This window comes from Orbicella franksi, chromosome 14 (assembly GCF_964199315.1).
Source record: "Orbicella franksi chromosome 14, jaOrbFran1.1, whole genome shotgun sequence".
Lineage (NCBI taxonomy): Eukaryota > Metazoa > Cnidaria > Anthozoa > Scleractinia > Merulinidae > Orbicella > Orbicella franksi.
The window spans coordinates 9,809,805-9,830,902 of NC_138158.1; the positions used below are offsets into that span (position 1 = coordinate 9,809,805).

Genomic DNA, 21,098 nt, shown 5'->3' on the forward strand with positions numbered 1-21,098 from the left:
AAATTAATGGTAAAAGGCAAAACGAACATACCTAAGATGAACCTGGAAACTCTACTGGATGATAGATGCCGTAGCTGCGATCTATGCAATATTTAATTTTAACGCTTAAATGTCATTCATCAAAGAACGGAGGCCTAGCCTTAACACTCAGAGTGACTCCATCAGTGCTAGACTCTTTGTTTAGCTTGGAGCATATTTTTGTTAACTTTCTTTTTAATGAACTATTGTTTTTCTTGTATTCATAGAATATTCATACTGTTTTTTTTTTTACTTGATAATGACGTTCGAGAACGTCAAAACGTTGTGTATTTTTTAACCGTTTAAAAAATTTCTTAAATGTTTTTAAGAAAAGTTTTTTCGCAAATTTTTTATAGCTAAATGTCTTATTTTAATGATACTTGTAAATAGACAAAAAAAAATTAAATTACTATTGGGTTATGAACAATACCATAGGAAGGAACTACAGAGAACTACAATTTGAATGTTTTCGGTTTAATATTTCCGTCATCCACAGATCTACAAGTTTATATTATAATCCAATTTCGTCAAAGCTCGTGTCCGAAATTACTGAATGAGTTGGACTAAACTAAACAGTTAGTTACAAAACGTAAGCATATAATTTTTTTTTTTCTAATTTCCTATTTCTTCAAGAGATCTTTGACTTTTTGACGAATCTGTCTGTTTTTCAACAAACAGATGACGGGGTTTGAGAGTGAATTAAGAAAAGCCAAAGTTTCTGTCCAGCTGTAATGGTTGTAAGTTTTTAAGTCACGACATAATATCTGATGATAGAAAGTTACAAAAAGTACCGGAAAGTTCAAAATTAAATAAAATGCAACGATGAAAGCGATGCTTTTAGCAAGCTTGACTTCCCTTTGCCTCTGAAGATTTGCAGCGGCTTGGAGTTGCACCTGAAGCTGTCGACGATTCCTTCGTACTATGACTACAACGCCGAACTGAGTCGCTCCAGATACAAGGAGACAAATAAGCCAGACAACGAGGTGGGTACCTCTCGCTGCTCGGTTAATTTTAGCCCATTGTAATGCGGCCAACAAAATGTTTATCGTCCATATGCCCAGCATATACTTCAAGACACGACTGTAAGAGAAAAGAGTGTTGTATCTAACATGTAGTCGAACAGCTACGAATCTCTCGTAGCTTACCGCGGCTAAAGTCATGAAAGACACTCCAAAGCAAACGTAGAAGGAAGCGCCATAGACGACCATCACAAAACAAGGAACTGAACGACGCTGGTTTTCCATGAGTCTGTAAGTTATATAACTTGTTTGAGCCGTGAGGCCGACAAAAACATCAGACAGCGCCAAGCAAGCTATTAACAGATTCGAAGGCGTCCGAAGACGGGACGTGCTAAAGATGGCGATGACAACCAAAAGGTTAACTGCGACGGCGAGTGGGGCTGTAATTATGTTGACGATGGCGGTTACCAGGTTCATGGTGTAACGTTGGGAAGCTTGATGGAAGCTTGGATCAGGAAGATGGAAACAGTAAGAGCCATTGATAGAGATGTTGTCATCCATTTGGCGAGGCGTGCACCCTTTACTGTCTTTTTCTGATTAAGGAGCAAAAGCTTTCCGCCTTAAAAATGTCGACAGTTATTCACGAGGATACCGTAATAGTTAAACAAGGAAAAAGTGCTAGTAATTTATTCCACTTTTGGAATAAATTTTGGTCATCTGGCTACTTTTGCAGATCGTTGAGAGGTCAGTAAATTTGGATCCTTGGTAACGTTAAAAAGAATGGCGGCATATGCCATACTCAAATTTTGTGTTTATTTAACTAGCGTGAGACTTCGCTCATATATTTACTGAGACATACATGAATTTTTTTTTTTTTTCAGCCGCCTTTTGTTTACGTTGCTGACATTTCTTTGTCTCTATCCAATTCATGGGCTGTTACAGGAAACTTATTTTTTTTTCCGGGGAGATAGCTGGTGGGAGTTATTCCCTTATGTAGGTGTGCGCGGGCCCAAAGGGTATGGTTTGTTAGCCGTTTTGGTCAGAAATACGGTATCGATTTTGGCCATTTCGGTCTCAATTAGGGTATGGTTTTTCCACACTAGTCTTAATTGATTGTGTTTTATTTATAAGAAGCTATCCCACCTAATAAAAGCATATAAACATTGCCTTTAACATTAGTCTGAACCAGGGTATTGATTTAAGGGTCAGGTCTTAATTAGGGTATCGAATTTTTGGTCAGGTCATAAAAAGAGTAGTGAAAATCTCAGATTTTGGTCATAAGTAGGGGAGGGGTTTTTGGGAAGCAGGTCGCACACCCCCACCCAATTTTTCCAGTAGTAACACCTCCGGACTTATTCTTATATTGTCTTGTTTCCTTGGACCGTTTCTTACTAAAAAAGAAATTAAACCCTAACTGGGTAACCTTTGAACTTAAATTAATTAAGGAAACTCCTAGGCCAGCTTTAGATCACCGACCGACTGTTTGAACTGTTTCCAATTTGTCTAGCAAGAAATGGATGATAATGAATAAATGTATTAGTTGTCAATGAAACAGTATGAAGCTTTGATGAATCTGTGAGAAAGCCTGCGTTATCTTGCACAGCGTGTTTACCCAGTAGTGTAATAAAAAACATAGCATTGTCTTTTTTTACTTTGTTAATATAAATTAAATTTCGCTTTGGAAAACATATGAAACACGTTCTTAGATATCCTCGAAGCACCCTTTCCTAAGCATTGAAGCTCAAGGTCGATGCACATGTCTTAGCGGTTATGGCGGACAACGCTTCGACGGATTCCCTGGCAAGTGGGCCATCTTGTTACCATCTTCCCGATCCATCGTTCGACAAAGTCTCTGAGCGATACACGATGAATCTTGCCACAGCTATCATAAATATAACGGGCGCCCCTTTTGCCGCTGTTTTCAACGTTTTGATTGTTTATGCCATCGTGTCCCGTCTGCGAACACCGTCAAATCTTCTGATCGCATGTCTGGCGCTATCCGACGTATTGGTCGGTCTTGCAGTTCAACCCGGTTATATCACTTACAGACTCATGGAAAACCAGCTTCGTTCAGTTCCCTGCTTTGTGAGGGTCGTGTATGCTAATGCGTTCTATCTTTGTTGTGGAGTGTCCTTTATGACACTCGCAGCCGTCAGCTATGAACGATTCGTAGCAGTCCGGCTTCAAGCAAGGTACAATGATGTATTCTCATCAAAAAGAGTCTTAAAGTACATGGCGGCGATCTGGATTGTGAATATCATATTAACAAGTCTACAATGGGCGGGAATAAACCGAGTATCAAGAGGCATGCATCTGATCGCGTGGTTTATCTGCCTTCTTGTCGCTGGTGCGGCAAACATTGGAATCGTTTTGACTCTGCTTTGGAATCGTCGCCGAATACAGCCCCACCACGTACAGCTACGCGAACAGATCCGTAGGCGAAGAGAAACAAAGCTAACAAGAACCATCGCGTTTATTGTTGGGGTCTACTTGATGTTAAACATGCCCGTTTTGTTTGTCACAATTTATCACCAGATTCTAAGGCAGGATATCAAGACTTACAACCACTACAGTTGGACAGAAACTCTTGCTTTTCTCAACTCGTGCACGAATCCTTTGATCTGCGTTTGGAAGAGCCGACAAATCCGTCAGGCAGTTATCGCGATTCTGGAAGGAATTTTTTGTCGCTAAATGTAAGATCCATAGAAAAGAACACACGAAATTTAATTGCGGGATGTGTCAGAGCGTCCAAAATTGCTGTACTAAAAGTAGTCCGTGACAATAAGTACCCTCCTAGATCATCATGCGAGAAGCTAAAAAACCAAAATGCTATAAAATATCTTGATGTTATATGCCAAGGTAATTTTATTGTTAGCAAAACATTTAGAACCATCGTGAGTGACTGTGAATATGAATTCATGAGGCTCGAGCCATATGTTTTTTGTTTGTTAGCTTGTTTTGTATATTAGGCGACTTATTTCAACCTGAACAGAATAAAAGTTTGGAAAATATAGGTATGTAATCCAATTGCGGTATTTAACTCAGGAAAAAAAGAGTGAAGGATTTCACAAATATTGCCATGGCAACTTTGTGAATTTTCACTTTTTATAACTACTCATGGCCTATTTTTTATTGATAATATTATTATTATGATGTTTTACTTCTTTACTTGAATCTACACACCCATAGGACTTCTTCGATTTGAACAATTCTTTAGACTTCTTCTCATTAACAAAGGTGCTGTGACCACCAATTTCAAGAACAGCGGGAGAAAGCCGTGCCCGTACAATATTTCATCCGCGGTGCTGTCGTTTCTTCCGTAGATGTTTGCGCAAGTCTTTTGACGTGCCAAGCCACATGTTGTTCTGACAGTCATATTGTTCTCTTCCGATGATTATCAGCTCAGAAATTAAGATTGTCATCTCCTTTGGCTTAATCTACACGAGCTTACTAAATTAACACCTGTGTGTTTTGCTAATTTTCAGGCATATAAAAGAACGCCTTTCCCTTAACAGCCTATTCGAAGCCTAAACAAAATTCGTGCTTATATTGGCACTAAACTACAGTTTAACAGAAATTACTAAGATCTCGATCATAAAGAGTCAGAGCAAAAAAAACAGGAAGATAGAACATAAGGCTTTGGTAGAGACACTTTCTTCACAGAAGGTAATGGACAGCAACATCTCTGTACACATTCCTCCCGGATCTTGTTTTCATCTTCCTGATCCAATCTTCGATCAAGTTTCACAACGATTCACTACAAACCTGATAACAGCCATTATCAACATCGTGACTGCCCCAATTGCCGTCATAGTCAACGCTTTGGTTGTCACTGCCATATTTGGCACATCTCGTCTACGGACGCCTTCGAATCTACTGATAGCTTGCTTGGCGCTATCTGATGTATTTGTCGGCCTCACCGCTCAGCCAGCTTATATAACCTACAGACTCATGGAAAACCAGCATCGTTCAGTTCCTTGTTTTGTGAGAATCATCTATTGCGCTGCCTTCTACGTTTGCTTTGGAGTGTCTTTCATGACTTTAACTGCTGTGAGCTACGAAAGATTTGTAGCTGTTCGAGTGCGTGTTAGATACAACAATCTTTTCTCTTACAGTCGTGTTCTGAAGTACATGCTAGGCATATGGATCGTGAACGTTTTGCTGGCCGCCTTGCAATGGGCTAAAATTAACCATGTGGCAAGAGGTACCCATCACGTAGTTTGGTTAATTTGCCTTCTTGTTACGGGAATAACTCAAGTGGCTGTGTTGATCATTGTGCGACGAAGTCGTCAACAGGTCCACGGAGACGCAGAAACTATCGAAAATGTACGGAAGCAAAGAGAAGTTAAAGTTGCATTGCGCATCTCGCTTATAGTGGGGGTTTACTTAATATTGAACTCTCCTGTGCTGTTTGTGACATTTTACCATCAGACGATGGGATATAACTTGAAAACTTATAACTACTATAGTTGGGCAGAAACATTTGCTTTTCTCAATTCGTCTTCGAACCCTGTAATCCTTTTTTGGAAGAATCAACAGGTTCGTCAAAGAATAAAGGATATCTTAAAGAACGTAGTGTGCTGGTGATAGTTAAAGTGCATTGTGCCAGGTTTTTTCAGAGACATGGAACAGTGAAGTGATTTTAATTCTTCAGAGCTGTTTTTCGATCATTGTAAAATTTAATAATTAATCTTCTGAGGAAGGACACCGCGGAAATACGTTTTTGGGGCGCGATACAGTATTTTGCTGGTCAGCGGTACACCTTAACAAAACTACAAAATGCCTGCAACTTTTACATGGTTTTCGCAGCGAGTCTTGTCGACAGTCAAAAAGATACAAAACTTAGAGCGCACACTGTAAACTTAGCTTCTAAACTCCGCTCATTTGTTGGATAGTTCTCAGTTAATATTATATATTATGCCAAAGCCAAACTGAACTTACACACGGTGTGAAATTGTTGTTGTTTCGTGAGAGTTCATGCTCGAAAGCGGCGAGCCAGTGGCAATTTACGTTACGATGTGCGCTAAGGCTAAAACTAGGCAGCTTTTGTGTTGCTGTAGCGGTGTTCTGAGGACATCAACTTCTCAAGTTTGTTGAATTGATGAGCTGTAACCACCAATTTCAAGAACAGCGGGAGAAAGCCGTGCCCGTATAATATTTCATCCGCGGTGCTGTCGTTTCTTCCGTAGATGTTTGCGCAAGTCTTTTGACTTGCCAAGCCACATGTTGTTCTGAAAGTCATATTGTTCTCTTCCGATAATTATCAGCTCAGAAATTAAGATTGTCATCTCCTTTGGCTTAATCTACAGGAGCTTACTAAATTAACACCTGTGTGTTTTGCTAATTTCCAGGCATATAAAAGAACTCCTTTCCCTTAACAGCCTAAGCCTATTCGAAGCGTAAACAAAATTCGTGCTTATATTGGCGCTAAACTACAGTTTAACAGAAATTACTAAGACCTCGATCATAAAGAGTCAGAGCAAAAAAAACAGGAAGATAGAACATAAGGGGATTAACTCATACCCGCGTTTTAATTTGTCAATAAAGGTGAATGTGCCTGGTAAAATGTCGAGAAGTTGTTTTTCAATACATGGAATATTAGAGTTTAAAGAGAGATTTTGCGGCCTCACAGCTGTTTTCAGCCTTTCTGATGTAAATTAACTGAAGTAATTATGTTCCCACTGTGTTTTCCTTTTAAAATGACGAATGCTTTAATCAAAATGTGACTTTTGTTGATGTTGTAAACTGATGTAAATGAAGAAAGTCAATGTGAATGGAACATAACTCTGGTGGGATAAATATTTCTTTAATATTCGTCTTGTTCTCCTCCAGCTATTAAATATAACTATTTGCCTTTTAATTTACAACGATTGAATATTTTCCTTCATCTGCACATATTGTGAAAATAAACAACGGCCGTCGCCACCATATTTTTGTTCTTAATCTCATTACTAATTTATGAAGATTAAACAAAGGATCGAAATCAAGACCGTGAGGGTTTTTGGATATTTGATCTTAGTTACCATAGATTTTTAAGATTTTATTTCTCCCTTTTCTCCTCCGTTTTTGTTTCGATTGAGAAGACATATCAAACACTCAAGACAGTGTTTGACCACATTTCCAAACACCTCAATGGTCGTTAAAAATACTCCGCTGCGCGAAGAGTTTTTGCCTCTCTTTTTGGTATTTGAAAATGTAGTTAAACACGGTCTTTCGTGTTTGATATATTTCTTAACTTGAAGTTGTTATTATGTGGCACCGGTGTGTGAATAAAACAGATATTTTGAATCTTGATCTCGCGGATCTTAGTCGACTCTTTTCAGTGTAAACTGCAGTAGAAACACCACAGGAAACAGTGGTTGTAATCTAAATAAGAAAGAGGAATGGCATGCGCTTGAAGAGTGTCGTTAAATCAGGGCTATAACAAAACTCTCCAGCTTTGGCTAATCTTGGCGCTTTCAATTTTCCCCAAATTGGCTTAAGAGCAGCTGAGCTATCCATTAACAAAATGCCCAATAGTTAGGTCAGTAACAATGATCATTAGACTTAAATGTCGTGTACTTGAATTAATTGCATTGGGCCCTTTAAATGTCTTCTTGTCGAACATGCAAACTCTCTGAATTCTTAGTGGTTACAAACTTGGCCTATGGTAGATGTTCGTCCGTTGTTCTGTCTATAGTACAATTATCGGACATCAGATAACAAGACTTCACTGATCGCTTATTTGCCCCTACCTATCTAGGCCTCCTTTTTCGTTTTTGCCATAATATTTTCCTAGATACTTTCTTCAAATGGCTTTCCGTTTAAGCCTAAGTGTCGAACAGAAAGTTGAATCGCGGTGTCGTGTCTGTTCAGGAATGTCTGTTAAAGAGTGATTCGACTTTTAGCAAAACTCAAAATCTGAAGTAGCTAAGACTGTTCTTAAAATTCCATGTGGTTGCTAGGCCTCCCCATTCCATAAAAAAGTATGCCTCCAGTCCTCGATAGAAACTGGCAGCTATGGCACTTTCAGTATATATCGCCTTTACATGAAAATTTCTTGTTATTTTTCGTTAGTTTCCAGACTAGATCTGGTGTCCGAGTCTGCGGAGAGCTGGTAAAGAATCCTACCAAGGCCTAGAAGCAAATAAGCTTCTAGCTTTCAGAAGCGCATAGCTTTCAGAAGCATGAACGTTTATGCAATGAACCGCTGATGAATATTTTGTGACACAGTTCGTACCATGCGGACGGTAACACATTTCAGGATATACCTAATGTTCTACATGACCCGTGTCACTTCAAAGGCACTACTCTTTAATATTTTCGTCCCTGCATTGTTGTTTTAAATGCATGTGTTTGAATGAATAAAAACTGTAAATTAAATATCAGCCTTTCCTAGATAAAAGAGCAAACAAATAGCACACAATCGACTCCTGTGACCGTTTTATTTACACAAGGGAACTTGTGTAAATAAAACGGTCTAGGTTAATAAGATATCCAACTAAAAAATTAGTCACCATATCAGCTGACATATATAAGCTATTTGAAAACCATTTATGACTGTAAGGCAATGGTTTCTATTAAACGTTAAATGAACGCAGTCTAAGCTATCAACTGCGCAAAAGGCGCTCTTTACATTCAGTATTAACTCTCATGCGTCACCCTCGTTATTATAACAGAGTCGAAACAGAGAATTTGGGGATTCAACTCAACTGCCCCGCTTCACTCCAGGATCTTTTATGTCAACTACGACCAAAATAATTATCCTCAAGAAACAGGTGTGAGTAGAGATGTTGTTTCCGCTTACAGGCAGACCTTCAAGCTAGGGCCTAGTAGCATGATAGGTGTTTGCCTTAAATATTGTTTACTGCAGTGATCAATAGCCATAAAAAGAACTGTTTTCCAGTCAACCCTTTTAATAACAATATTCGAATTCGAAGAAAAACAACAAAGATTCCGGTGTTGTTTGGGTCGCGCTGACCGAACTTTAATCCCGAATTTTTGCAAAAAAATAAAAATAAGAAGCCATAGCCCGTACTGTGAGCGCTTGTCACTACTGTGTTCCGTGTGCAGTTGTAAGAGGCGCGTAAATTCATTGCGACGTTTGTTTTTGTTTTTTGTCTCTTTCCTGCAAATTCATTTGTGTACTAGGGTTATCAAACGCTGGCGATCGATTTTTATTTTCTTAAGCAAAACTTTGAAAGAACATCACCACTGCCATGTGGCAATTTAAGAGCACCGAAACACCCCAAGGGCGGGATGTACTGCCCTATATGAATTATAAAGGTATGTGCAGGGGGTATGGTTTTTGAGCTATTCTTTAACATTTTCGTCTTCAATGGCGGCATTTTACCCTTTTTAGAGTACAATCCCAAGGTTATTAAATTAATGTCGTTTCTAGTTGATGAAAGTTGATTTTTCTGTCGACTATCTCCTGTCAAAATGAAATTTAGGCTGTCATGGAACCCGGCCCTAGTAATCCAAACATGCTTGTGGCCAATAATATTTTCACAGCTCCGTTTAATTTACCTAATTAAATAAGTAGAGACTAAGAAATTTTAAGGATATTAACATTTATTTGAAGACTTTATTCTAAGAGCAGTTGTAAGAAACCTTTTATCCCAGCAAGCCAGCTTTACGATTACACAAGATTGTGCTGTTTCAAAATGATCTGAAAACAACCTCTTTACCTAGAAATGTTCCGAAACACCATTTTCTTCCAAAAAAATCTTTTGCGCCTAGGTTTTAAAGGCCACTACCAATAGAAAAAACACTACTGAGTGTTGAATCTTTAGGTCTTCCTTCCTCTTCTGCATGTCTTCTTTGTCATTTCGCGTCTCTTTTTCCGCCGCAGTTGACTGTTTCGTCATTGCGCATACCGTATTGCAGACGTCAGTCTGATCGGGAAAGATACGCTTGTAGACTTAAGACAATTTGAAACTGCAAAACGCTCATTACTCAAAGCTTTTAAAAGTTGACACCTGTCTATTCTGGTTTAACAGGCATCATATAGACAAGCGCCTTTCTTTTAAAAGATTAATTCAGTACAACAAATAATAGAACTGGTAGGACTGAACATCGGCGTAAACGAAATTACGTAGCCTTTGACCGCCAGGAAACACAAAATAGTACAAAGTATGTTAGAAAAATAGGTTCATTATTATCAGGAATAATTGCATTCACTGGAGAAGGGCTGAGACGTTTTATTCAAAGCTCGAAATGGACACCAACATCTCTGCCGAAGTTCCTTTCTGTTACCATCTTCCCGACCCAACCTTCCATTAAGCCTCCCAGCGTTACACCATGAACCTGGTAACCGCCATCATCAACATCGTGACAGCCCCATTCGCTGTTATAGTCAACGCTTTGGTTGTCACCGCCATCTTCAGTTGCAATCGTCTACGAACTCCTTTGAATCTTTTTATAGCGTGTTTGGCGCTGTCTGATGTTTTTGTCGGCCTCACGGCTCAACCAGGTTATATAACTTACAGACTTATGGAAAACCAGCGTCGTTCAGTTCCTTGTTTTGTGAGAATCGTCTATTGCGCTGCCTTCTACGTTTGCTTTGGAGTGTCTTTCGTGACGTTGTGTGCTGTAAGCTACGAAAGATTCGTGGCGGTTCGATTACGTGTTAGATACAATACGTTCTACTCTTCGAAGCGTGTTGTGAAGTATATGCTGGGCATATGGACTCTGAACATTTTGCTTGCCGCGCTGCAATGGGCTAGAATCAACCAAGCAGCGAGAGGTACCCATCTCATTCTTTGGCTTATCCTTCTTCTTGTCTGTGGAGCAACTCAAATTTGCATTTTAGTGATTGTCCGACGGAATCGTCGCCAGCTTCAAGCGCAACTTCCAGCCGCTGAAAATCAACAGAGACAAAGAGAAGTTAAGCTTGCAGAGTCTCTCTGTAATCGTTGGAGTATATTTGATTTCGAACTTTCCGGTGCTGTTTGTGACAATTTATCATCAGATCCTGAGACTTGATTTGCAAACCTACAACCACTACAGCTGGACAGAGACTTTGGCTTTTCTTAATTCACTCTCAAACCCCGTCATCTGTTTGTTGAAAAACAGACAGATTCGCCAAAAAGTCAAAGATTTCGTGAAGAAATAAGTAATTACAACAATAACTTGCTCGTGTTTTGCATTTTTAACCACTATCCAGCTGAACAGTCGCTTAAGCTTTTCTTAATTCATGTTCAACCATTTCAGCCTTTGTCGGAAGAATCGGCAAGTTCGCCAAAGAGTAATAGATATTTTAGAGAAAATAGCGAACTGGTGAAGATGTAAGCGCATGGCGCCTCTAGAATTGTTTATTTCCTTTTTCTTTTCAAAATTAAAATAAAAGACATTCATAGAACATTTGAGAAATATAGGAGATAACTAATGTAAACTTCCAGTGGCGATGAAGGTGTGCTGTGCAAAGTTCTTAAAGGTGAATTACCTGTATTTATACTTGTTTAAACTGAGGGCGCAAGAATTGTAAATTAACCGAAGCTGTAGTTACGATGTGCCTAGATTTTTTAAGACATGGAATACAAAGGTATTTATTTCAGTGAACCTGTTATGTTCTTCATTTTTTTTTTTTTTTTTTTGTAAGTTAAAAAATTATAAGTAAGCTGTTGTTGTAGAACTGTGCAAAACTGTTTTGATAACCAACCGGAAAATTTGGATAGGAAATAAACGTAAATGGAGGCATTGACATTTGCATTTTACTCTCTTTGAAGTCCAATTCCAAGGTTATTAAATCAATTTTCGTTTCCAGTTGATGCAAGTTGATTTTTCGGTCGACTCTCTCCTGTCAAACTGAAAATGAAATTTAAGCAGTCATGGGGCTTGGTGCTTAGTAATCCAAACATACTTGTGGCCAACAGTATTTTAACAGCCTAATTAAGTAAATAGAGGCTAGGAAATGTTAAGGATATTACTTTCCACACCCTTAGAACTTAGTTAGAGCTCATTTCTCATTAAGAGCAGGTGTAAGAAACCTTTTAACCCAGCAAGTCATGCAGCCTTACGATTACAGAAGATTTTGATGTTTCAAAATGATCTGGAAAACAACCTCTTACCGAGAAATGTTCCGAAACACCGTACGTTTTATTCCAAAAAATCTTTTGCGCCCAGGTTTTAAAAGCCACTACCATGGCCAGTAGAAAAAACAACACTGAACGTTGAATCCTTAGGTCCTATTTCCTCTTCTTTCCTGTTTGTTGTCTTTTCCTTCGTTCCCCCCCCCCCCCCCCCGCACAGTTGACTGTTGGCTAAATCATTTTCAACCATTTCATCCTTTGTCGGAAGAATCGGCAAGTTCGCCAAAGAGTAATAGATCTTTTAAAGAAAGTGGCGACCTGGTGAAGGTGAAAGCGTATGGCGTCTATTGTTTATTTTCTTTCGTGTTGTGATAAGTTTTTAAAGGTGAATTAAATTCTTGTACGTTTAAACTGAAGGCCCAAGAATTTAAAATTAACTGAAGCTGTAGGTAAAATATGCCTAGAATTTTGACGACATGGAACATAAGGATATTTGGTTCAGTGAAGCTGTTATGTTTTCAATTTTTTGTAGGTTAAAAATTACAAGTAAGCTGTTGTGGTGGAACCATAGTTAATATATGGCACTGGTTATGAAGCCTGGCAAACATCAAAGGAGCAAACAAAGATGCCAAGATTTATGCTGGAAGGTCCACGACCGTGTACAATCATTTGTTTTGCGCTCATACACTATGCATGAATTACGTAACCAAAACGTTTCTATTGGTTAGTTCCTTAGTACGGAGTAAACAACTATTGTGTTTTGTGCACAGTCAAGGCCAAAAAAGAGAACAAAAACATACAACGAAGAACTTTGTCGGGTTTCATAACCATTCCCCTCTGTTAACTATGACGGTACTGTGCAAAACTGTTTTGCGAACCAACCGAAATTTTTGAACGGGAAAAAAAAAAACGTTCCCTGTTGTATTTCTTCTTACATAACAAGGCTGATCGTGAGTGAATGCGACAAGTAAAAAATGACTGTCGGAAATGGCCTTACTGGACCCAACAAGGAGTAAATACATAACGCGCTTTTTTTACCTTGGACTAAAAATATAGAGTTAACTGCTAATAGAAAACTAAAACATAACTGCTAAATAAATATTGATAAAAAAAAAAAACATTTTCATAGCACCCAATTCATTGGTTGTCCATGGCAGTTAACAATAAAAATGTTGAAAGATAAAGGAAAACAATGAAAAATGAATGAAAATGGTTTTAACGCGAAAAAATTATAGAGCTTATATATTAAAAAGGTAAGTTAAAATATCTGTAAGAAACATGAAAAGGAAGCTATTTTCGTGAACACGTTAGCTCGGCAAACACTATCTGACAAGGATCTGCCTCCTGTCGAAAGCAACTTGACTAAAATCTAGCAAATTAACACCTGACCTTTGTATTTACATAATTGTCTTTGAATTTTAATATGAGCCGGTTGAAGCCCCCTTATTTATTGCTAAATAAACGGGCAGCTTCGGTTTCGTATTTACTAGGTAGCAAGCGAAACAGTGCTCAAAGAATAGTTTGAATTTTATTGGGTATGCGAAGTTGTCCTCTTTTCCGAAAAAAAGTCACCAGACAGAAAAAAAATATACACAAAAAAGTGCTACAGGTAGAAGAAGATAGCTGCCGCCGAGCGCTTACTGAAGACATGGAAACATGTATTCTATTAGCGTATTGTCTAAAATTCGGTTTTTAGCGTTTTAACACTGCATTCAAGAAAGTTTACAAAGTTCTATTTTGTAATTTAAAATTAATGGTAAAAGGCAAAACGAACATACCTAAGATGAACCTGGAAACTCTACTGGATGATAGATGCCGTAGCTGCGATCTATGCAATATTTAATTTTAACGCTTAAATGTCATTCATCAAAGAACGGAGGCCTAGCCTTAACACTCAGAGTCACTCCATCAGTGCTAGACTCTTTGTTTAGCTTGGAGCATATTTTTTGTTAACTTTCTTTTTAATGAACTATTGTTTTTCTTGTATTTATAGAATATTCATACTGTTTTTTTTTTTACTTGATAATGACGTTCGAGAACGTCAAAACGTTGTGTATTTTTTAACCGTTAATGTCGTTGTTCCTAGCGAAAGTAAGTTAACCGTGACGACTTGCGATTGAACCAGAGCTATTACTCAAATACAAACAACTCGTGATGGCGTTAATGGGGGAACACTGCCTTGCGTTTGGTTAGCCCATGCGACTTCCGGCGATAGCGTGACAAAACAACCTCACTTATCTCCCCAGCACTACGAGCTGAATGACAGACAGCACGTGCTGGATCGGACAAGAGTATCGGTTAGCAAGCGATGTTCAAAGGCGATGAAAAAACAACAAGCTTGGGGGAAGTCGCTGCGCAGACTTAACCGCACCACACAGGAGTGACCCCTTGTTTATTATGCAGGAAGACATGACCAACCTCGTCTCCAAAGGGAGGGAGGGAGGGAAAATTAAACGATAGATTTACAATAAGTAATAGCTACGTTGCTTAGACGAACTCAGAATGGACTCCGAACAGTTTTCCGAGCTTTTATACGGAGACGTTTGTCTGCTTGTAAGCCAGTAGAAAAGGCTGTACTACCGGACAGCTTGCCCTAACACGTGTAACATCTTAAACATGAATAGTGCTTTAATGCTTTGCACCAATGCTATGGTACGTTATAACATTCAGAAGATAACAAAGCTACAATGTTTTAGGGTTAGCTACAATAACGCTTACAGTTTGTTGACCTTTGGAATATAACTGCTCAATAGCTCTATAGAAAGTGATGCCGCCATGAACGGCTCATTCAGAACGTACGTCACGCTCCATTAACTATATTTTACTGGCGTGACAGTAAAATCTCATTTTAAAAAATTTCTTAAATGTTTTTAAGAAAAGTTTTTTCGCAAATTTTTTATAGCTAAATGTCTTATTTTAATGATACTTGTAAATAGACAAAAAAAAATTAAATTACTATTGGGTTATGAACAATACCATAGGAAGGAACTACAGAGAACTACAATTTGAATGTTTTCGGTTTAATATTTCCGTCATCCACAGATCTACAAGTTTATATTATAATCCAATTTCGTCAAAGCTCGTGTCCGAAATTACTGAATGAGTTGGACTAAACTAAACAGTTAGTTACAAAACGTAAGCATATAATTTTTTTTTTTCTAATTTCCTATTTCTTCAAGAGATCTTTGACTTTTTGACGAATCTGTCTGTTTTTCAACAAACAGATGACGGGGTTTGAGAGTGAATTAAGAAAAGCCAAAGTTTCTGTCCAGCTGTAATGGTTGTAAGTTTTTAAGTCACGACATAATATCTGATGATAGAAAGTTACAAAAAGTACCGGAAAGTTCAAAATTAAATAAAATGCAACGATGAAAGCGATGCTTTTAGCAAGCTTGACTTCCCTTTGCCTCTGAAGATTTGCAGCGGCTTGGAGTTGCACCTGAAGCTGTCGACGATTCCTTCGTACTATGACTACAACGCCGAACTGAGTCGCTCCAGATACAAGGAGACAAATAAGCCAGACAACGAGGTGGGTACCTCTCGCTGCTCGGTTAATTTTAGCCCATTGTAATGCGGCCAACAAAATGTTTATCGTCCATATGCCCAGCATATACTTCAAGACACGACTGTAAGAGAAAAGAGTGTTGTATCTAACATGTAGTCGAACAGCTACGAATCTCTCGTAGCTTACCGCGGCTAAAGTCATGAAAGACACTCCAAAGCAAACGTAGAAGGAAGCGCCATAGACGACCATCACAAAACAAGGAACTGAACGACGCTGGTTTTCCATGAGTCTGTAAGTTATATAACTTGTTTGAGCCGTGAGGCCGACAAAAACATCAGACAGCGCCAAGCAAGCTATTAACAGATTCGAAGGCGTCCGAAGACGGGACGTGCTAAAGATGGCGATGACAACCAAAAGGTTAACTGCGACGGCGAGTGGGGCTGTAATTATGTTGACGATGGCGGTTACCAGGTTCATGGTGTAACGTTGGGAAGCTTGATGGAAGCTTGGATCAGGAAGATGGAAACAGTAAGAGCCATTGATAGAGATGTTGTCATCCATTTGGCGAGGCGTGCACCCTTTACTGTCTTTTTCTGATTAAGGAGCAAAAGCTTTCCGCCTTAAAAATGTCGACAGTTATTCACGAGGATACCGTAATAGTTAAACAAGGAAAAAGTGCTAGTAATTTATTCCACTTTTGGAATAAATTTTGGTCATCTGGCTACTTTTGCAGATCGTTGAGAGGTCAGTAAATTTGGATCCTTGGTAACGTTAAAAAGAATGGCGGCATATGCCATACTCAAATTTTGTGTTTATTTAACTAGCGTGAGACTTCGCTCATATATTTACTGAGACATACATGAATTTTTTTTTTTTTTTCAGCCGCCTTTTGTTTACGTTGCTGACATTTCTTTGTCTCTATCCAATTCATGGGCTGTTACAGGAAACTTATTTTTTTTTCCGGGGAGATAGCTGGTGGGAGTTATTCCCTTATGTAGGTGTGCGCGGGCCCAAAGGGTATGGTTTGTTAGCCGTTTTGGTCAGAAATACGGTATCGATTTTGGCCATTTCGGTCTCAATTAGGGTATGGTTTTTCCACACTAGTCTTAATTGATTGTGTTTTATTTATAAGAAGCTATCCCACCTAATAAAAGCATATAAACATTGCCTTTAACATTAGTCTGAACCAGGGTATTGATTTAAGGGTCAGGTCTTAATTAGGGTATCGAATTTTTGGTCAGGTCATAAAAAGAGTAGTGAAAATCTCAGATTTTGGTCATAAGTAGGGGAGGGGTTTTTGGGAAGCAGGTCGCACACCCCCACCCAATTTTTCCAGTAGTAACACCTCCGGACTTATTCTTATATTGTCTTGTTTCCTTGGACCGTTTCTTACTAAAAAAGAAATTAAACCCTAACTGGGTAACCTTTGAACTTAAATTAATTAAGGAAACTCCTAGGCCAGCTTTAGATCACCGACCGACTGTTTGAACTGTTTCCAATTTGTCTAGCAAGAAATGGATGATAATGAATAAATGTATTAGTTGTCAATGAAACAGTATGAAGCTTTGATGAATCTGTGAGAAAGCCTGCGTTATCTTGCACAGCGTGTTTACCCAGTAGTGTAATAAAAAACATAGCATTGTCTTTTTTTACTTTGTTAATATAAATTAAATTTCGCTTTGGAAAACATATGAAACACGTTCTTAGATATCCTCGAAGCACCCTTTCCTAAGCATTGAAGCTCAAGGTCGATGCACATGTCTTAGCGGTTATGGCGGACAACGCTTCGACGGATTCCCTGGCAAGTGGGCCATCTTGTTACCATCTTCCCGATCCATCGTTCGACAAAGTCTCTGAGCGATACACGATGAATCTTGCCACAGCTATCATAAATATAACGGGCGCCCCTTTTGCCGCTGTTTTCAACGTTTTGATTGTTTATGCCATCGTGTCCCGTCTGCGAACACCGTCAAATCTTCTGATCGCATGTCTGGCGCTATCCGACGTATTGGTCGGTCTTGCAGTTCAACCCGGTTATATCACTTACAGACTCATGGAAAACCAGCTTCGTTCAGTTCCCTGCTTTGTGAGGGTCGTGTATGCTAATGCGTTCTATCTTTGTTGTGGAGTGTCCTTTATGACACTCGCAGCCGTCAGCTATGAACGATTCGTAGCAGTCCGGCTTCAAGCAAGGTACAATGATGTATTCTCATCAAAAAGAGTCTTAAAGTACATGGCGGCGATCTGGATTGTGAATATCATATTAACAAGTCTACAATGGGCGGGAATAAACCGAGTATCAAGAGGCATGCATCTGATCGCGTGGTTTATCTGCCTTCTTGTCGCTGGTGCGGCAAACATTGGAATCGTTTTGACTCTGCTTTGGAATCGTCGCCGAATACAGCCCCGCCACGTACAGCTACGCGAACAGATCCGTAGGCGAAGAGAAGCAAAGCTAACAAGAACCATCGCGTTTATTGTTGGGGTCTACTTGATGTTAAACATGCCCGTTTTGTTTGTCACAATTTATCACCAGATTCTAAGGCAGGATATCAAGACTTATAACCACTACAGTTGGACAGAAACTCTTGCTTTTCTCAACTCGTGCACGAATCCTTTGATCTGCGTTTGGAAGAGCCGACAAATCCGTCAGGCAGTTATCGCGATTCTGGAAGGAATTTTTTGTCGCTAAATGTAAGATCCATAGAAAAGAACACACGAAATTTAATTGCGGGATGTGTCAGAGCGTCCAAAATTGCTGTCCTAAAAGTAGTCCGTGACAATAAGTACCCTCCTAGATCATCATGCGAGAAGCTAAAAAACCAAAATGCTATAAAATATCTTGATGTTATATGCCAAGGTAATTTTATTGTTAGCAAAACATTTAGAACCATCGTGAGTGACTGTGAATATGAATTCATGAGGCTCGAGCCATATGTTTTTTGTTTGTTAGCTTGTTTTGTATATTAGGCGACTTATTTCAACCTGAACAGAATAAAAGTTTGGAAAATATAGGTATGTAATCCAATTGCGGTATTTAACTCAGGAAAAAAAGAGTGAAGGATTTCACAAATATTGCCATGGCAACTTTGTGAATTTTCACTTTTTATAACTACTCATGGCCTATTTTTTATTGATATTATTATTATTATGATGTTTTACTTCTTTACTTGAATCTACACACCCATAGGACTTCTTCGATTTGAACAATTCTTTAGACTTCTTCTCATTAACAAAGGTGCTGTGACCACCAATTTCAAGAACAGCGGGAGAAAGCCGTGCCCGTACAATATTTCATCCGCGGTGCTGTCGTTTCTTCCGTAGATGTTTGCGCAAGTCTTTTGACGTGCCAAGCCACATGTTGTTCTGACAGTCATATTGTTCTCTTCCGATGATTATCAGCTCAGAAATTAAGATTGTCATCTCCTTTGGCTTAATCTACAGGAGCTTACTAAATTAACACCTGTGTGTTTTGCTAATTTCCAGGCATATAAAAGAACCCCTTTCCCTTAACAGCCTATTCGAAGCCTAAACAAAATTCGTGCTTATATTGGCACTAAACTACAGTTTAACAGAAATTACTAAGATCTCGATCATAAAGAGTCAGAGCAAAAAAAGCAGGAAGATAGAACATAAGGCTTTGTTAGAGACACTTTCTTCACAGAAGGTAATGGACAGCAACATCTCTGTACACATTCCTCCCGGATCTTGTTTTCATCTTCCTGATCCAATCTTCGATCAAGTTTCACAACGATTCACTACAAACCTGATAACAGCCATTATCAACATCGTGACTGCCCCAATTGCCGTCATAGTCAACGCTTTGGTTGTCACTGCCATATTTGGCACATCTCGTCTACGGACGCCTTCGAATCTACTGATAGCTTGCTTGGCGCTATCTGATGTATTTGTCGGCCTCACCGCCCAGCCAGGTTATATAACCTACAGACTCATGGAAAACCAGCATCGTTCAGTTCCTTGTTTTGTGAGAATCATCTATTGCGCTGCCTTCTACGTTTGCTTTGGAGTGTCTTTCATGACTTTAACTGCTGTGAGCTACGAAAGATTTGTAGCTGTTCGAGTGCGTGTTAGATACAACAATCTTTTCTCTTACAGTCGTGTTCTGAAGTACATGCTAGGCATATGGATCGTGAACGTTTTGCTGGCCGCCTTGCAATGGGCTCAAATTAACCATGTGGCAAGAGGTACCCATCACGTAGTTTGGTTAATTTGCCTTCTTGTTACGGGAATAACTCAAGTGGCTGTGTTGATCATTGTGCGACGAAGTCGTCAACAGGTCCACGGAGACGCAGAAACTATCGAAAATGTACGGAAGCAAAGAGAAGTTAAAGTTGCATTGCGCATCTCGCTTATAGTGGGGGTTTACTTAATATTGAACTCTCCTGTGCTGTTTGTGACATTTTACCATCAGACGATGGGATATAACTTGAAAACTTATAACTACTATAGTTGGGCAGAAACATTTGCTTTTCTCAATTCGTCTTCGAACCCTGTAATCCTTTTTTGGAAGAATCAACAGGTTCGTCAAAGAATAAAGGATATCTTAAAGAACGTAGTGTGCTGGTGATAGTTAAAGTGCATTGTGCCAGGTTTTTTCAGAGACATGGAACAGTGAAGTGATTTTAATTCTTCAGAGCTGTTTTTCGATCATTGTAAAATTTAATAATTAATCTTCTGAGGAAGGACACCGCGGAAATACGTTTTTGGGGCGCTATACAGTATTTTGCTGGTCAGCGGTACACCTTAACAAAACTACAAAATGCCTGCAACTTTTACATGGTTTTCGCAGTGAGTCTTATCGACAGTGAAAAAGATACAAAACTTAGAGCGCACACTGTAAACTTAGCTTTTAAACTCCGCTCATTTGTTGGATAGTTCTCAGTTAATATTATATATTATGCCAAAGCCAAACTGAACTTGCACACGATGTGAAATTGTTGTTGTTTCGTGAGAGTTCATGCTCGCAAGCGGCGAACCAGTGGCAATTTACGTTACGATGTGCGCTAAGGCTAAAACTAGGCAGCTTTTGTGTTGCTGTAGCGGTGTTCTGAGGACATCAACTTCTCAAGTTTGTTGAATTGATGAGCTGTGACCACCAATTTCAAGAACAACGGGAGAAAGCCGTGCCCGTATAATATTTCATCCGCGGTGCTGTCGTTTCTTCCGTAGATGTTTGCGCAAGTCTTTTGACTTGCCAAGCCACATGTTGTTCTGAAAGTCATATTGTTCTCTTCCGATGATTATCAGCTCAGAAATTAAGATTGTCATCTCCTTTGGCTTAATCTACAGGAGCTTACTAAATTAACACCTGTGTGTTTTGCTAATTTCCAGGCATATAAAAGAACTCCTTTCCCTTAACAGCCTATTCGAAGCCTAAACAAAATTCGTGCTTATATTGGCACTAAACTACAGTTTAACAGAAATTACTAAGACCTCGATCATAAAGAGTCAGAGCAAAAAAAACAGGAAGATAGAACATAAGGGGATTAACTCATACCCGCGTTTTAATTTGTCAATAAAGGTGAATGTGCCTGGTAAAATGTCCAGAAGTTGTTTTTCAATACATGGAATATTAGAGTTTAA

At 39.0% G+C, this 21,098-nt stretch overlaps 7 protein-coding genes and 1 pseudogene across 7 annotated transcripts in view; 5 read left to right on the plus strand and 3 right to left on the minus strand.

The window, feature by feature from the left end:
- Window positions 1-21,098, minus strand: part of LOC145467188 (BTB/POZ domain-containing protein 6-like) — a 248,144-nt gene that overhangs the window by 121,447 nt on the left and 105,599 nt on the right. The window lies entirely within an intron of this gene.
- On the minus strand, window positions 639-1,788 carry LOC145468580 (adenosine receptor A2b-like). Its single transcript, XM_081452316.1, has one exon. It carries the CDS (start codon window positions 1,536-1,538, stop codon window positions 639-641), a length of 900 nt encoding a protein of 299 aa, XP_081308442.1. The 5' UTR covers window positions 1,539-1,788.
- LOC145468353 (adenosine receptor A2b-like) lies at window positions 1,889-3,902 on the plus strand. Its single transcript, XM_081452051.1, has one exon. The coding sequence runs from the start codon at window positions 2,748-2,750 to the stop codon at window positions 3,666-3,668; it is 921 nt and encodes a 306-aa protein (XP_081308177.1). The 5' UTR covers window positions 1,889-2,747; the 3' UTR covers window positions 3,669-3,902.
- On the plus strand, window positions 4,179-6,506 carry LOC145468229 (melanocyte-stimulating hormone receptor-like). The gene has a single exon (XM_081451897.1). The coding sequence runs from the start codon at window positions 4,647-4,649 to the stop codon at window positions 5,562-5,564; it is 918 nt and encodes a 305-aa protein (XP_081308023.1). The 5' UTR covers window positions 4,179-4,646; the 3' UTR covers window positions 5,565-6,506.
- LOC145468370 (adenosine receptor A2a-like) lies at window positions 9,238-11,517 on the plus strand (annotated as a pseudogene).
- On the minus strand, window positions 15,156-16,305 carry LOC145468581 (adenosine receptor A2b-like). The gene has a single exon (XM_081452317.1). The coding sequence runs from the start codon at window positions 16,053-16,055 to the stop codon at window positions 15,156-15,158; it is 900 nt and encodes a 299-aa protein (XP_081308443.1). The 5' UTR covers window positions 16,056-16,305.
- On the plus strand, window positions 16,462-18,420 carry LOC145468548 (melanocyte-stimulating hormone receptor-like). Its single transcript, XM_081452286.1, has one exon. The coding sequence runs from the start codon at window positions 17,266-17,268 to the stop codon at window positions 18,184-18,186; it is 921 nt and encodes a 306-aa protein (XP_081308412.1). The 5' UTR covers window positions 16,462-17,265; the 3' UTR covers window positions 18,187-18,420.
- LOC145468549 (melanocyte-stimulating hormone receptor-like) lies at window positions 18,682-21,031 on the plus strand. Its single transcript, XM_081452287.1, has one exon. It carries the CDS (start codon window positions 19,165-19,167, stop codon window positions 20,080-20,082), a length of 918 nt encoding a protein of 305 aa, XP_081308413.1. The 5' UTR covers window positions 18,682-19,164; the 3' UTR covers window positions 20,083-21,031.

Coding starts and splice junctions, on each gene's coding strand:
- LOC145468581 (XM_081452317.1), bottom strand. CDS start 16,055: ATGGATGACAACATCTCTATCAATGGCTCTTACTGTTTCCATCTTCCT.
- LOC145468548 (XM_081452286.1), top strand. CDS start 17,266: ATGGCGGACAACGCTTCGACGGATTCCCTGGCAAGTGGGCCATCTTGT.
- LOC145468580 (XM_081452316.1), bottom strand. CDS start 1,538: ATGGATGACAACATCTCTATCAATGGCTCTTACTGTTTCCATCTTCCT.
- LOC145468353 (XM_081452051.1), top strand. CDS start 2,748: ATGGCGGACAACGCTTCGACGGATTCCCTGGCAAGTGGGCCATCTTGT.
- LOC145468549 (XM_081452287.1), top strand. CDS start 19,165: ATGGACAGCAACATCTCTGTACACATTCCTCCCGGATCTTGTTTTCAT.
- LOC145468229 (XM_081451897.1), top strand. CDS start 4,647: ATGGACAGCAACATCTCTGTACACATTCCTCCCGGATCTTGTTTTCAT.